The following is an 18,127-nucleotide window of genomic DNA, read 5'->3' on the forward strand; positions in this document are numbered from 1 at the left end:
TTGTCCCGAAGCCACCCCTGCGTTGTCTTGGCTGTGTGCTTAGGGTCGTTGTCCTGTTGGAAGGTGAACCTTCACCCAGTCTGAGATCCTGAGCTCTGGAGCAGGTTCTCATCAAGGATCTCTCTGTGCTTTGCTCCGTTCATCTTTGCCTCGATCCTGACTAGTCTCCCAGTCCCCAGCAGCTGAAAAACATCCCCACAGCATGATGCTGCCACCACCATGTTTCACCGTAGGGATGGTACCAGGTTTCCTCCAGACGTGACGCTTGGCATTCAGGCCAAAGAGTTCATTCTTGCTATCATCAGACCAGAGAATCTTGTTTCTCATGGTCTGAGAGTCTTTAGGTGCCTCCAAACAGGCTGTCATGTGCCTTTTACTGAGGAGTGGCTTCCGTCTGTCTGGTCAATCTACCATAAAGGCCTGATTGGTGGAGTGCTGCAGAGATGGTTGCCACTGTGTTCTTGGGGACCTTCAATGCTGCAGACATTTTTACTTATGTAAATAAGGTATTTCTGTTTTTGAATTCTAATACGTTAGCAAAAATGTCTAAAACCCTGTTTTCGCTTTGTCATTATGGGGTATTGTGTGGAGATTGCTGAGGATTATTATTTATTTAATCAATTTTAGAATAATGCTGTAACGTAACAAATTGTGGAAAAAGTCAAGGGGTCTGAATACTTTCCGAAGGCACTGTATGTGTGTTGTTCAAAAGAGTGTGTGTGTGTGTGTGTGTGTGTGTGTGTAGGGTTACAAATTGCATAAGGAGTCACACTCACACTAAAAGCAGAAGTCAGTGCTTAGCAGCATTCCACAAGTAGTCCTTCAGTACAGTACATTGTTCAATTTCTCCCATGTTGCGGTCTTCTTGGCAAGCCTGTATTCGTTTAGGCCCGTTTTTGTCTAATTTATACAAAACGTAATCAACCTGCGGTCGGTCATCAGGGAGCTTAACTTGTGTGGACGGCCACTGCTGTCAATCATGGCTTCCAGCTGTATCGATGTAGTCACTATGGTCGCTTTGAAGCTCTCTCACACACACACACACACACACACACCACTCACCGCAATGACTCTGCAGGGTGCGATTTCAAACGACACCCCCACGTGCCATGGGTTTGTGGCGACCAGAGCAATTTTAGAGTAATTGTTATTCTGTTTTTCCAGCTTGGCCCGGAGGCACCACCTATGTTGTCGTAATTGGTCAAATGTAACCTTTGCATATTTTCCATCGTCGGTAGGTAATTAGAACATAGTTTCTCAGTGAGGGAAGTTAACCATAATGTGATGACAGGAAATGGTAGTTTGAGGTACAAACCTGACCTCCTGACTCCATGGTTGCATCCCAAATGGCACCCTATTCCCTAGTGCACTACTTTTGACCAGAGCCCTAGTGCCATATAACTATTGCTGTACACACCTTTTCTATTCACATACTGTCCATACTGTCTGTGCACACCATTCACATATACAAATATACTATATATATTAATTCAAGGGTTTTTCTTTATTTTTTACTATTTTCTACATTGCAGAATAATAGTGAAGACATCAAAACTATGAAAATCACATATGGAATCATGTAGTAAACAAAAAAGTGTTAAACAAATCAAAATATATGTTATATTTGAGATTCTTCAAATATCCACCCTTTTGCTTGATGACAGCTTTGCACACTCTTGCCATTCTTTCAACCATCTTCACCTGGAATGCTTTTCCAACAGTCTTGAAGGAGTTCCCACATATGCTGAGCACTTGTTGGCTGCTTTTTCTTCACTCTGCTGTCCGACTCATCCCAAACCATCTCAATTGGGTTGAGGTCGGGGGATTGTGGAGGCCAGGTCATCTGATGCAGCACTCCATTACTCTCCTTCTTGGTAAAATAGCCCTTACACAGCCTGGAGGTGTGTTGGGTCATTGTCCTGTTGAAAAACAAATGATAGTCCCACTAAGCCCAAACCAGATGGGGTGGCGTGTCGCTGCAGAATGCTGTGGTAGCCATGCTGGTTAAGTGTGCCTTGAATTCTAAATAAATCACAGACAGTGTCACCAGCAAAGCACCTCCGCACCTCCTCCTCCATGCTTTACAGTGGGAAATACACATGCGGAGATCATCCGTTCACCAACACCGCGTCTCACGAAGACACGGCGGTTGGAACAAAAAATCTCCAGTTTGCACTCCAGACCAAAGGACAGTCTCTTCTTCTTATTGGTGTCCTTTAGTAGTGGTTTCTTTGCAGCAATTGGACCATGAAGGCCTGATTCACACAGTCTGTTCTGAACAGTTTATGTTGAGATGTCTGTTACTTGATCTCTGTGAAGCATTTATTTGGGCTGCAATTTATGAGGCTGGAACTCTAATGAACTTATCCTCTGCAGCAGAGGTAACTCTGGGTCTTCCATTCCTGTGGCGATCCTCATGAGAGCCAGTTTCATCATAGCGCTTGATTGTTTTTTGTGACTGCACTTGAAGAAACTTTCAAAGTTCTTGAAATGTTCCATATTGACTGACCTTCATGTCTTAAATGATGGACTGTCGTTTCTCTTTGCTTATTTGAGCTGTTCTTGCCATAATATGGACTTGGTCTTTTACCAAATAGGGCTATCTTCTGTATACCCCCCCTACCTTGTCACAACACAACTGATTGGCTCAAACACATTAAGAAGGAAAGAAATTCCACAAATTAACTTTTAAGAAGGCACATGGGTTAATTGAAATGCATTCCAGGTTACTACCTCATGAAGCTGGTTGAGAGAATGCCTTGAGCATGCAAAGTTGTCATCAAGGCAAAGGGTGGCTATTTGAAGAATCTCAAATATAAAACATATTTGGATTTGTTTAACACAATTTTTTGGTTACTACGTGATTCCATTTGTGTTATTTCATAGTTTTGATGTCTTCGATATTATTCTACAATTTAGAAAATAGTAAAAAATTATGAAAAACCCTTGAATGAGTAGGTGTTGTAAAACTTTTGACCGGTAGTGTATATGTATTCCGGACTCTAACATTGCTCATTCTGATAGGTCTTCATTTCTTGTTTTCTATTATTATAATTTTGGGGATTATGTGTGTGTTGCTAGATATTGTTGCACTGTTGGAGCTAGAAACACAAGCATTCCGCTTCACCTGTGATAACATCTGCAAAACTGTGTACGCGACCAATAAACTTTTGATTTGATTTGAAGTAGTGTACCAAATATGGAATAGGGTGCCATTTGGGACGCAGTCCATAGCCACAACCACAGGCTTGATACTAGATCATTTTATTCCTATTAATCATTTTAATCCCAGATTGGAGTGCTGCAAAGAGATGTACGTCTCAATGTTACTTCTCTGGTTAAATAAAGGCAGAATCAAATAAAACAGAGCGGTGCTAGCTTCTAGGCTATGCTACCCTGCTAGAAAGACTTGGTTTAGTGGGTTGTTACATTTCTTTTTGATGTGTCATGTCTAATATCATGTGTAGTCATTGGCCCAAACCATGGACAGTGTTCAGTAGGGCACACTCTAGCAAAACGTTTTGCAACAGAACATTTTCAAAACATTTTCCACCTACTGAACAGGAGGACCCTGGCTTGTGTGTTTGTGTGTCTACAGGCCGTTGACCCAGGAGGAGATGGCCCAGCGCAGGGAGCTGGCCAGACAGAGACACACTGAGAGACTGGCAGCCAATCAGCAGACGGAAAGCGGGGAGGGAAATGCCCACTCAGGAAGTACAACACCGGCAACCACCCCTGATGGAGACAGCAGCATAGGCAAGTGTCTATCTCTCTGTATCTCTCTCTATCTCTTTCCCTCCCTCCCTCCCATCGTACCTTGCTAAAACCCCAACCCCTAGCCTTTTCCTAGTAACGTGGAAGCTCTGGCCAGTACCAATAACCACTATCTTCATGATGATACCACTGATACCAATGTGTGTGTCTCCATTGTCTTCCTTGACATGCAGGTAGTGAGGGTGTCTCAGGCCAGATGCAGGCCCTGCCTCTGAAGGCTAAACCGGAGGAGGAGGGGAAGGAGACGTTTGTAGCCTTCGCCAGAGTCTACAGCGGGGTGGTCCGTAGAGGACAGAAGGTGTTTGTGCTGGGGCCCAAGTACGACCCTGCACAAGGCCTGCGCATGGTAAAGATGTACACACTTACAGACACACACACACACACTCAGGCACACACACACTCAGGCCCACTCAGGCATGCAGATACGCACGCACACACACACACTGCAGAGGCACAAAACCCATTTTCTGCTCAATTTGCAATATTCCCTGGACAAAACAATTACTGTTCAAAAGATGAACCCAAATGCTATTTGTTCAAAGAGCAACAATCATAAAGGTTCTGCGTGTTTGTTTCTGTCTCAAGATGTGTGTTCCAAGGTTAAAGATAACCATTGACTTCTATGATGAGGGCTGTGTCCCTCTGGGGCCTGGTCAAAAGTAGTGCACTATATAGGGAGTCCTTTTATTATTGATGCCTCGTCCCTCCTGGCTCCAATAGCAGTACTACTAACAAACAATATAGTTATTGCTTTGCCAATCCAATATCACACTACCAATGTACTGGATGATTGGCTCTAATGCTCTAGAGATCAAATTTTCTCTCTCTGTTTCGCTCTCTCTTTCTTTCTTTCTCAAATCAAATCACATTTTATTTTTCATATGCGCCGAATACAACAGGAATACAACCTTACCGTGAAATGCTTACTTACAAGCCCTTAACCAACAATGCTCTCTCTCTCTCTCTCTCTCTCTCTCTCAATTAAAGTCACTTTATTGGCATGATGTAACAATGTACATATTGCCAAAGCTTACTTTGGATATTTACACTATTAACATAATTAAAATAGTAATAATCAATATTGTCAACGGGACAACAGTAACAACAATAACCAAGGGTCAAAATAACCATTGAACAATAACAATATAGAGGACAGTGCAGGTTGGTTGGTCTGTCAGACACTGTCCCTCATCTTATGGCAGGCAGCAATGTAGTGTGCTGCCAACCCACAGCTCTCTGTGTCCTCCCCCAACAGGACGGGTAGCCTATTCTCATCAGAGAGGTCTTTGAAACCTTGAAAAACTGTTTCAAATTTGGGGAAATGACACACACTAATTGTTTTATATTTTTTACATTTTGTCAGGAAATGCAGCTGTCTCAGGTTCTGCTGTGGTGCAGTGGTTGCACAGCCTTTCCTCTACAGGGAGCCAGGTTTTCCTGTGTCTACCCTTCTCAATGGCAAGGCTGTGCTCACTAAGCCTGTACTTTGTCAAGGTTTTTCTAAGGTTTTGATCAGTAACCATGGTCAAATAGTTAGCCAGGGTGTACTGTCGATTTAGGGCCAGATAGCACTGCATTTTACTTTGTGCTCTCTCTCTCTCTCTCTCTCTCTCTCTCCCTCTATGTCTCTCTCTCTCTATCCCCTCCATCTTCCTCTCCTCTCTCTCTCCCTCTCTGTCTCTCTCTCTCGCTCCCCTCCATCTTCCTCTCCTCTCTCTCTCCCCCTCTCTGTCAGCTCCCAGAGGGCAGTACTAGTGTGAGTGACTGTCTCCCTCCTGTCCCTCACCTGGCCTGCTGCACCATGGACAGCCTCTACCTGCTGATGGGCCGAGAGCTGGAGGAACTAGAAGAGGTGCCGTCAGGAAACGTACTGGGTACGTACTCAAACACCTACACCTACTTGTAGCGAATGGTCTTTTGAAAGTTTCATGCATAATAGGACATTAACTTGTGTTATTCAATGTTATTTTTACTGCATGAATAAAGACGAAAGTTATATCTTTCAGAGTACTTTTAAAGGCCCAGTGCAGTCAAAAACGTGATTTTTCCTGTGTTTTATATATATTTCCACACTATGAGGTTGGAATAATACTGTGAAATTGTGAAAAAGATGGTCATGCCCTTTTAGTGAAAAGATTTCTGCCTGTTTTGGTGGTGGGGGGTAAGTATTCAGACCCCTTGACTTTTTCCACATTTTGTTACATTACAGCCTTATTCTAAAATGGATTAAAAAATTTAAAAATCCTCAGCAATCTACACACAATACCTCATAATGACAAAGCTAAAACAGGTTAATTTTTTTTTGCAAATGTATTAAATATAACAAACAGAAATACCTTATTTACCTAAGTATTTAGACCCTTTGCTATGAGACTCGAAATTGAGCTATGGTGCATCCTGTTTCCATTGATCATTCTTGACATGTTTTTACAACTTGATTAGAGTCCATCTGTGGTAAATTCAATTGATTGGACATGATTTGGAAAGGTACACAGTTGACGGTGCATGTCAGAGCAAAAACCAAGCCATGAGGTCGAAGGAATTGTACGTAGAGCTCCGAGACAGGATTGTGTCGAGGCACAGATCTGGGGAAGGGTACCAAAAAATGTCTGCTGCATTGAAGGTCCACAAGAACACAGTGGCCTCCATCATTCTTAAATGGAATGATGGAGTTTGGAACCACCAAGACTCTTCCTAGAGCTGGCTGCCCGGACAAACTGAGCAATCGGTGGAGAAGGGCCTTGGTCAGGGAGGTGGCCAAGAACCCGATGGTCACTCTGACAGAGCTCTAGAGTTCCTCTGTGGAGATGGGAGTGTGTGATCACTTTGTGTGTGTGTGATCACTTTGTGTGTGTGTGTGATCACTTTGTGTGTGTGTGTGTAATCACTTTGCAGATCTCTACATTCAGTTACTGAAAGGGAAGCTTTTTGCTTTGCCTATACTATGAGGTCATTATGAAATAGACATGCATTAGCCATGTTGACTGGACTGTACAGCAGCTGTCTAACACCCTTATCGTGGAGAAGACCATTCATAATGTAGTTGTCCTGTCAGCACCAGGCTACACATCCAGTTCATCATGTAGTTGACCTGTCAGCACCAGGCTACACATCCAGTTCATAATGTAGTTGTCCTGTCAGCACCAGGCTACACATCCAGTTCATCATGTAGTTGACCTGTCAGCACCAGGCTACACATCCAGTTCATAATGTAGTTGTCCTGTCAGCACCAGGCTACACATCCAGTTCATAATGTAGTTGACCTGTCAGCACCAGGCTACACATCCAGTTCATAATGTAGTTGTCCTGTCAGCACCAGGCTACACATCCAGTTCATAATGTAGTTTTCCTGTCAGCACCAGGCTACACATCCAGTTCATAATGTAGTTGTCTTGTCAGCACTAGGCTACACATCCAGTTCATAATGTAGTTGTCCTGTCAGCACCAGGCTACACATCCAGTTCATAATGTAGTTGTCTTGTCAGCACTAGGCTACACATCCAGTTTATAATGTAGTTGTCTTGTCAGCACTAGGCTACACATCCAGTTCATAATGTAGTTGTCCTGTCAGCACCAGGCTACACATCCAGTTCATAATGTAGTTGACCTGTCAGCACCAGGCTACACATCCAGTTCATCATGTAGTTGTCTTGTCAGCACTAGGCTACACATCCAGTTCATAATGTAGTTGTCCTGTCAGCACCAGGCTATACATCCAGTTCATAATGTAGTTGTCCTGTCAGCACCAGGCTACACATCCAGTTCATAATGTAGTTGTCTTGTCAGCACTAGGCTACACATCCAGTTTATAATGTAGTTGACCTGTCAGCACCAGGCTACACATCCAGTTCATCATGTAGTTGTCTTGTCAGCACTAGGCTACACATCCAGTTCATAATGTAGTTGACCTGTCAGCACCAGGCTACACATCCAGTTCATAATGTAGTTGTCATGTCAGCACCAGGCTACACATCCAGTTCATAATGTAGTTGTCTTGTCAGCACTAGGCTACACATCCAGTTCATAATGTAGTTGTCTTGTCAGCACTAGGCTACACATCCAGTTTATAATGTAGTTGTCTTGTCAGCACCAGGCTACACATCCAGTTCATAATGTAGTTGACCTGTCAGCACCAGGCTACACATCCAGTTCATAATGGAGTTGTCCTGTCAGCACCAGGCTACACATCCAGTTCATAATGTAGTTGTCCTGTCAGCACCAGGCTACACATCCAGTTCATAATGTAGTTGTCTTGTCAGCACTAGGCTACACATCCAGTTCATCATGTAGTTATCCTGTCAGCACCAGGCTACACATCCAGTTCATAATGTAGTTGTCTTGTCAGCACTAGGCTACACATCCAGTTTATAATGTAGTTGTCTTGTCAGCACTAGGTTACACATCCAGTTCACAATGTAGTTGTCCTGTCAGCACCAGGCTACACATCCAGTTCATAATGTAGTTGACCTGTCAGCACCAGGCTACATATCCAGTTCATCATGTAGTTGTCTTGTCAGCACTAGGCTACACATCCAGTTCATCATGTAGTTGTCTTGTCAGCACTAGGCTACACATCCAGTTCATAATGTAGTTGTCCTGTCAGCACCAGGCTATACATCCAGTTCATAATGTAGTTGTCCTGTCAGCACCAGGCTACACATCCAGTTCATAATGTAGTTGTCTTGTCAGCACTAGGCTACACATCCAGTTTATAATGTAGTTGACCTGTCAGCACCAGGCTACACATCCAGTTCATCATGTAGTTGTCTTGTCAGCACTAGGCTACACATCCAGTTCATAATGTAGTTGACCTGTCAGCACCAGGCTACACATCCAGTTCATAATGTAGTTGTCCTGTCAGCACCAGGCTACACATCCAGTTCATAATGTAGTTGTCCTGTCAGCACCAGGCTACACATCCAGTTCATAATGTAGTTGTCTTGTCAGCACTAGGCTACACATCCAGTTTATAATGTAGTTGATCTGTCAGCACCAGGCTACACATCCAGTTCATAATGTAGTTGTCCTGTCAGCACCAGGCTACACATCCAGTTCATAATGTAGTTGTCCTGTCAGCACCAGGCTATACATCCAGTTCATAATGTAGTTGTCCTGTCAGCACCAGGCTACACATCCAGTTCATAATGTAGTTGTCTTGTCAGCACTAGGCTACACATCCAGTTTATAATGTAGTTGACCTGTCAGCACCAGGCTATACATCCAGTTCATCATGTAGTTGTCTTGTCAGCACTAGGCTACACATCCAGTTCATAATGTAGTTGACCTGTCAGCACCAGGCTACACAACAGTTCATAATGTAGTTGTCCTGTCAGCACCAGGCTACACATCCAGTTCATAATGTAGTTGTCCTGTCAGCACCAGGCTACACATCCAGTTCATAATGTAGTTGTCCTGTCAGCACCAGGCTACACATCCAGTTCATAATGTAGTTGTCTTGTCAGCACTAGGCTACACATCCAGTTTATAATGTATTTGTCTTGTCAGCACCAGGCTACACATCCAGTTCATAATGTAGTTGTCTTGTCAGCACTAGGCTACACATCCAGTTCATCATGTAGTTGTCTTGTCAGCACTAGGCTACACATCCAGTTCATAACGTAGTTGACCTGTCAGCACCAGGCTACACATCCAGTTCATAATGTAGTTGTCCTGTCAGCACCAGGCTACACATCCAGTTCATAATGTAGTTGTCCTGTCAGCATCAGGCTACACATCCAGTTCATAATGTAGTTGTCCTGTCAGCACCAGGCTACACATCCAGTTCATAATGTAGTTGTCTTGTCAGCACTAGGCTACACATCCAGTTTATAATGTAGTTGACCTGTCAGCACCAGGCTACACATCCAGTTCATCATGTAGTTGTCTTGTCAGCACTAGGCTACACATCCAGTTCATAATGTAGTTGTCCTGTCAGCACCAGGCTACACATCCAGTTCATAATGTAGTTGACCTGTCAGCACCAGGCTACACATCCAGTTCATCATGTAGTTGTCTTGTCAGCACTAGGCTACACATCCTGTTCATAATGTAGTTGTCCTGTCAGCACCAGGCTACACATCCAGTTCGTAATGTAGTTGTCTTGTCAGCACTAGGCTACACATCCAGTTCATAATGTAGTTGTCCTGTCAGCACCAGGCTACACATCCAGTTCATCATGTAGTTGTCTTGTCAGCACTAGGCTACACATCCAGTTCATAATGTAGTTGTCCTGTCAGCACCAGGCTACACATCCAGTTCATAATGGAGTTGACCTGTCAGCACCAGGCTACACATCCAGTTCATCATGTAGTTGTCTTGTCAGCACTAGGCTACACATCCAGTTCATAATGTAGTTGTCCTGTCAGCACCAGGCTACACATCCAGTTCATCATGTAGTTGTCTTGTCAGCACTAGGCTACACATCTAGTTCATAATGTAGTTGTCCTGTCAGCACCAGGCTACACATCCAGTTCATCATGTAGTTGTCTTGTCAGCACTAGGCTACACATCCAGTTCATCATGTAGTTGTCTTGTCAGCACTAGGCTACACATCTAGTTCATAATGTAGTTGTCCTGTCAGCACCAGGCTACACATCCATCTCATCAATAGATAGTAAATGGATTTCAGAGTGGCTTGGTGTTGGAACTAAGGCCACGACTCTAATAGCACCCTATTCCCTATATAGTACACTGCCATTGGTTAAAAGTAGTGTGCTATGTAGGGAATAGGGTGCCATTTGGGACTCTACATTAAGGATCCGCTGAGTGCGTCTAGTATGAAGCTATCATCATGTTGTCTATGTGCAGGTCATTACAAGCCTATAAAGCGCTATGGGACACTTATTTTGTCTGCTGAGGAGCCAGGTTTGCTTCCCAAATGGTACCCTATCTCCTATTTTCTGCACTGCTTTTGACCAGGGCCCATAGAGTGCACTAGATAGGTAATAGTGTTCTATTTGGGATGTGTGGAAGTGCCTCTTGAATGGGGGTACTGCATGTATTGATTGCATGGTGCCCAATGCATTATCGTACTGTTTTTTCCAAATCTGCTTGGATAATGGACACAATAGAGATCTGACAATTGAATGTTTCTACAAATACATTGTTTTGTTTTGCATCTTAACATATTTGATCAGCTCCTTTATCAAGTTTTCCTGACCAAGATGGACGATTGTTTGTCATAATGCTAGGATACCAATGTCCATTCTAGTGTTCTATACGTAATTCTATGATGGATGCTATTTTCTTGGACATGGTGAAAATAAATGATCCTGCATTTTAATGTTGTGAGTAATACTGTTTAGCGTATAGAAAATCTAACCAAGTGACTGTTTAATAGGACAGTTATCCATGTGGAAACACGCACACAAACAACACAACACACACGCAGAGTTGGCCATGTGGGAACCATCATGTCCTCTCCTGGTAGTTGAGTGTGGGCAGAGTTGGCCATGTGGGAACCATCATGTCCTCTCCTGGTAGTTGAGTGTGGGCGAGGGTAGAGACTGTTGAAACGTCAGTGTGTAAACCCAGCCAGGCTGTGGTCCTGATTAGAACCTCCTTATTCTCTGATGGGTGGAAGAGTTGGCTGGAGAGGGTAAAGGACCCGCGTGCCTGCGTCTGATATCGGAGACTAATAATCCCCACCACATGACGGCACACACACGGCACGGACCACATGACAAAGCAAGCTCTGTGTGTGTGTGAGAGAGACCCACTCAAAGATGACTCCCCTAAACAAGAATCAGACCTATACCACCCCGGTAGAAATCACCACATCACACACACATACACACACACACACACACACACACAAAGGAAAATAAGCCTACTGTAGAGCCATTGTGTGGAGCTCTCTCCTCTGTTTCCTTCCAGCTGTTGGAGCAAACGGATTCAGGAAATGAAGACCTCCCATCACCGTTTAACTCTGACATTAGAATCCACTCACACACACACCCCTTGCTGATATTTGATATTATATGACAGTAAGCTTTTATGATCTGAGATGTCGATGCCATTTCAGAGATCAAGGAGTGTAAAACTGCCTCTCTGATGATGCCTCTTTGTTTTATGTCATGCCCTGTGTATTGTGTTATATACAGTGCATTCGGAAAGTATTCAGACCCCTTGACTTTTTCCTCATTTTGTTACGTTACAGCCTTATTCTAAAATGTATTACATTGTTTTTTGCCTCATCAATCTACATACAAGACCCCATAATGACAAAGCACAACCAGGTTTTTATAAGTGTTTGCTAATTTATTGATCACATTTATGTAAATATTCAGACCATTTACTCAATACTTTGTTGAAGCACCTTTGGCAGTGATTACATCCTCGAGTCTTCTTGGGTATGATGCTATAAGCTTGACAAACATGTATTTGGGGAGTTTCTCTCATTCTTCTCTGAAGATCCTCTCAAACTCTGTCAGGTTGGATGGGGATCGTTGCTGCACAGCTATTTTCAGGTCTCTCCAGAGATGTTTGATTGGGTTGAAGTCCAGGCTCTGGCTGGGCCACTCAAGGACATTCAGAGATTTGTCCCGAAACCACTCCTGCGTTGTCTTGACCGTGTGCTTAGGATCATTGTCCTATTGGAAGGCGAACCTTCGCCCCGCTCTGGAGCAGGTTTTCATCAAAGATCTCTCTGTACTTTGCTACGTTCATCTTTGCCTCGATCCTGACTAGTCTCCCAGTCCCTGCCGCTGAAAAACATCCCCACAGCATGATGCTTCCACCACAATGCTTCACCGAAGGGATGGTGCCAGGTTTCCTCCAGACGTGACGGTGCCCATAATCCAGTACAGTCTAGTCCAGTGAAACCAAGAGTTCAATCTTGGTTTCATCAGACCAGATAATCTTGTTTCTCATGGTCTGAGAGTCTTTAGGTGCCTTTTGGAAAACTCCAAGCGGGCTGTCATGCCTTTTACTGAGGAGTGGCTTCCGTCTCTACCATACCATAAAGGCCTGATTGGTGGAGTGCTGCAGAGATGGTTGTCCTTCTGGAAGGTTCTCCCATCTCCACAGAGGAACTCTGGAGCTCTGTCAGAGTGACCATTGGGTTCTTGGTCACCTCCATGACCAAGGCCCTTCTCCCCCGATTGCTTAGTTTGGCCGAGCGGCCAGCTCTAGGATGTCTTGGTGGTTCCAAACTTCTTCCATTTCAGAATGATGGATTCTTGGGGACCTTCATTGCTGCAGACATTTTTTGGTACCCTTCCCCAGATCTGTGCCTCGATGCAATCCTGTCTCGGAGCTCTACGGACAATTCCTTCGACCTCATGGCTTGGTTTTTGCTCTGACATGTACTGTCAACTGTGGGACCTTATATAGACAGGTGTGTGCCCAATCAATTTCACCTAGTCAGCTCGGGGATTCAAACCAGCAACCTTTCAGTTACTGGCCCAACCTCTTAACCACTAGGCTACCACCCAGACTGTACAATTGTCCAAAATAAACCTAGTTGTGGGATAATGCCATGATTACATCGGTGCCAAGTAGAAGATGTCTTTTGTGTTTAATGTTTATCTAGTAAACGCCAATAGTTTGTCGCTCCGGTTAGAGATGCGGGCAGAATCAAACACAAACACACACACACGCACACACATGCAAACTTTCATCACACCACAATGGGAACCAGCTGTATAGAAACCTAGCAAAGAAAGAGGGTTTGATGTCGTCGTCCAACTTCCAAGTGGTCGCTCCGCAGAGAAAGAAAAGAGAGAGAAAGCGGCAGTAGAATGAATGAAGCTGATTCAACGCCAGGCAGCTTTATGAAAACATTTGTCTTGCGTTAGACCTGAGCCACGCTGCCAGCGGTGAGAGGAGAATCGACTCAGATCTGTTGAGCAGTAGGGAGGGTGTGCACTGATCTGATCTCAACCACATCACACCACACCACTGCTCTGACAACATAAACCAGTATAGTCCAGTACACACCAGTATAGTCCAGTACACACCAGTATAGTCCAGTACAGTCTGGTATAGTCCGGTACACCCCGGTATTGTCCGGTACACCCCGGTATAGTCCAGTACAGTCTGGTATAGTCCGGTACAGTCTGGTATAGTCCAGTACAGTCTGGTATAGTCTGGTACACCCCGGTATAGTCCAGTACAGTCTGGTATAGTCCGGTACACCCCGGTATAGTCCAGTACAGTCTGGTATAGTCCAGTACACCCCGGTATAGTCCGGTACACCCCGGTATAGTCCAGTACAGTCTGGTATAGTCCGGTACAGTCTGGTATAGTCCGGTACAGTCTGCTATAGTCCAGTACAGTCTGGTATAGTCCAGTACAGTCTGGTATAGTCCAGTACAGTTTGCTATAGTCCAGTACAGTCTGCTATAGTCCAGTACAGTCTGGTATAGTCCAATAAAGTCTGGTATAGTCCAGTACAGTCTGGTATAGTCCGGTACAGTCTGCTATAGTCCAGTACAGTCTGGTATAGTCCAGTACAGTCTGGTATAGTCCAGTACAGTCTGGTATAGTCCAGTACAGTCTGGTATAGTCCGGTACAGTCTGGTATAGCCCAGTACAGTCTGGTATAGTCCAGTACACACCGGTATAGTCCGGTACACCCCGGTATAGTCCGGTACAGTCTGGTATAGTCCGGTACAGTCTGGTATAGTCCAATACAGTCTGCTATAGTCCAGTACAGTCTGCTATAGTCCAGTACAGTCTGGTATAGCCCAGTACAGTCTGGTATAGCCCAGTACAGTCTGGTATAGTCCGGTACACCCCGGTATAGTCCAGTACAGTCTGGTATAGTCCAGTACAGTCTGGTATAGTCCAGTACAGTCTGCTATAGTCCAGTACACCCCGGTATAGTCCAGTACTGTCTGGTATAGTCCAGTACAGTCTGCTATAGCCCAGTACAGTCTGCTATAGTCCAGTACAGTCTGCTATAGTCCAGTACAGTCTGCTATAGTCCGGTACAGTCTGGTACAGTCTGCTATAGTCCAGTACAGTCTGGTATAGTCCAGTACAGTCTGCTAAAGTCCAGTACAGTCTGCTATAGTCCAGTACAGTCTGGTACAGTCTGCTATAGTCCAGTACAGTCTGGTATAGTCCAGTACAGTCTGCTAAAGTCCAGTACAGTCTGCTATAGTCCAGTACAGTCTGCTATAGTGCAGTACAGTCTGCTATAGCCCGGTACAGTCTTCTATAGCCCAGTACAGTCTGCTATAGCCCGGTACAGTCTGCTATAGTCCGGTACAGTCTGCTATAGCCCGGTACAGTCTGCTATAGTCCAATACAGTCTGGTATAGTCCGGTACAGTCTGCTATAGTCCGGTACACCCCGGTATAGTCCAGTACAATCTGGTATAGTCCAGTACAGTCTGCTATAGTCCAGTACAGTCTGGTATAGTCCAGTACAGTCTGCTATAGTCCAGTACAGTCTGCTATAGTCCAGTACAGTCTGCTATAGTCCAGTACAGTCTGCTATAGTGCAGTACAGTCCACACAGTCTTGTTCTGTGGTCCTCTGTAGCTCAGCTGGTAGAGCACGGCGCTTGTAACGCCAAGGTAGTGGGTTCGATCCCCGGGACCACCCATACACAAAAATGTATGCACGCACGACTGTAAGTCGCTTTGGATAAAAGCTTCTGCTAAATGGCATATTATTATTATTATTATTCTGATCTGTTATGTTCAGCCGTAGGGAGGGAAGGAGTGTACTGATCTGATCTCAACCACTTCACACCAGCACTGTGACAGCACGGCCCAGTACAGTCTAGTCCAGTGTATAATCCAGTACAGTCTAGTCCAGTGTATAGCCCAGTACAGTCTAGTCCAGTATAATCCAGTACAGTCTAGTCCAGTTTATAGCCCAGTACAGTCTAATCCAGTGTATAGCCCAGTACAGTCTAATCCAGTGTATAGCCCAGTATAATCCAGTACAGTCTAGTCCAGTGTATAATCCAGTACAGTCTAGTCCAGTGTATAGTCCAGTTTAGTCCAGTACAGTGTATAGCCCAGTACAGTCTAGTCCAGTGTATAGCCCAGTACAGTCTAGTCCAGTATAATCCAGTACAGTCTAGTCCAGTGTATAGTCCAGTTTAGTCCAGTACAGTGTATAGCCCAGTACAGTCTAGTCCAGTGTATAGCCCAGTCTAGTCCAGTGTATAGCCCAGTACATTGTAGTCCAGTGTATAGCCCAGTATAGATCAATAGTCTAGTTCAGTATAGCTCATTATAGATCAATACAGTCTAGTTCAGTATAGCTCATTATAGATCAATACAGTCTAGTTCAGTTTAGCTCATTATAGATCAATACAGTCTAGTTCAGTTTAGCTCATTATAAACCAGGTAGTTTCGGTCCTGGAAGCTGATTGTGTTTCAGACAATAAATCACGGGTATGAAGCAAAAATACTTTACTGTTCTATTTATGTTGGTTACCAGTTTGTAATAGCAATAAGGCACCTCAAGGGTTTGTGTTTTATGGCGAATATACCACACCCTCTCGGGCCTTATTGCTTAATTATAGTTCAGTACAGTACCGTTTTTACCTATGAATGTGATTATAAATAGAGAGAGTCAGCAGTTTTAAGTTTCTTGGTGTCCACATCACCCTGGACATGGACCAACAACACCACCACTCTTGTTAAGAGGGCACAACAGTATCTCTACTCCCTAAGGCGGCTGAAGAAATTCAGCATGCCACCCCGGATCCTCTCCAAATACTACCGCTGCACCATCGAGAGCGTCCTGACCGGTTGCATCACGGCCTGGTATGTAAATTGCTCCATCCAGACCACAAGGCTCCAGCGGGTGGTGAAGATGGCCCAGTACATGTGTTCCCACCCATCCAGGACATCTACTAGAAACGGTGCCTGAGGAAGTCTCGAAGCATCGTCAAGAAGACCCCACACAGCCCAGCCACAAGCTGTTCACTCCCTTACCGTCGGGCAGATGGTATCGGAACATGAGGTCTGATATCAATAGGCTCAGACAGTTTCTATCTACAAGCAATTAGACTGCTGAACACTTGAACTGGACTGCAGATAGTCAGAGTAGCTATTTGGTTAACTATTTAGCAGTCTTATGGCTTGGGGGTAGAAGCTGTTCAGGGTCATGTTGGTTCCAGGCTTGGTGCGTTGGTACCGCTTGCCGTGCAGTAGCAGAGAGAACGGTCTATGACTTGGGTGGCTAGAGTTTTCGACAATTTCTAGGGCCTTCCTCTGACACCGCCTGGTATATAGGTCCTGGATGGCAGGGAGCTCAGCCCCAGTGATGTACTGGGCCATACGCACTACCCTCTGTAGTGCCTTGTGGTCGGATGCCAAGCAGTTGCCATACCAAGCAGTGATGCAGCCTGTCAAGATGCTCTCAATGATGCAGCTGTACTCAACTTTTTGAGGATCTGAAGGCCCATGACATCTTTTCAGAATCCTGAGGGGGAAGAGGCGTTGTGTGTGTGGACCATGTTAATTTCTTAGTGATGTGTACACAGAGGAACTCAACCAGCTCCACTACAGCCATGTCGATTGCAGAGGGAGGAGTTCAGTCCCAGGGTCCTGAGCTTAGTGATGAGCTTGGAGGGCACTATGGTGTTGAATGCTGAGCTGTAGTCAATGAACAACATTCTCACATAGGTATTCCTCTTATCCAGGTCGGAGAGGGCAGTGTGGAGTCCAATAGAGATTGTGTTATCTGTGGATCTGTTTGGGTGGAATGCGAATTGGAGTGAGTCCAGGGTGTCTAGGATGATGGTGTTGATGTGAGCCATGACCAGCCTTTCAAAGCATTTCATGGCTACCAATGTGAGTGTAGTCAATTAGACAGGTCACCTTGGCGTTCTTGGGCACAGGAACTATGGTGGTCTGCTTGAAACATGTAGGTATTACAGACTGAGTCAGGGAGAGGTTAAAAACGTCAGTGAAGACACTTTGAGTACACGTCCTGGTAATCCATCTGGCCCTGCAGCCTTGTGAATGTTAACCTGTTTAAAGGTCTTACTCACATCGGCTACGGAGAGCGAGATCACACAGTCGTCCGGAACAGCTGGTGCTCTCATGCATGGTTCAGTGTTGCTGGCCTCAAAGCGAGCATAGAAGCCATTTAGCTCGTCTTGTAGGCTCGCGTCACTGGACAGCTCATGGCTGGGTTTCCCTTTGTAATCCGTGATAGTTTGCAAGCCCTGCCACATTCGACGAGTGTCAGTAAAATTAGTAAAATTCGATCTTAGTCCTGTATTGAAGCTTTGCCTGTTTGATGGCTCGTCGGAGGTTGTAGCGGGATTTGTTAATAACGACCAGATTAGTGTTCTCCTTGAAAGCGGCAGATTTAGCTCAGTGCGGATGTTGCCTGTAATCCATGCATTCTAGTTGGAATATGTACGTACAGTCACTGTG

The 18,127-nt window shown here is 44.8% G+C and overlaps 1 protein-coding gene across 1 annotated transcript in view; it reads left to right on the top strand.

The window, feature by feature from the left end:
* LOC311120180 (elongation factor-like GTPase 1) overlaps positions 1–18,127 on the top strand; it is a 94,055-nt gene that overhangs the window by 22,738 nt on the left and 53,190 nt on the right. Inside the window, exons 12-14 of the mRNA XM_084194798.1 lie at positions 3,599–3,756; positions 3,948–4,120; positions 5,510–5,648. Coding sequence (XP_084050924.1) covers positions 3,599–3,756; positions 3,948–4,120; positions 5,510–5,648 — 470 coding nt within the window. The remainder of the gene's footprint in view (positions 1–3,598; positions 3,757–3,947; positions 4,121–5,509; positions 5,649–18,127) is intronic.

Source organism: Coregonus lavaretus, assembly GCF_964263955.1.
Source record: "Coregonus lavaretus genome assembly, contig: HAP1_SCAFFOLD_437, whole genome shotgun sequence".
In the NCBI taxonomy this organism is placed as follows: domain Eukaryota; kingdom Metazoa; phylum Chordata; class Actinopteri; order Salmoniformes; family Salmonidae; genus Coregonus; species Coregonus lavaretus.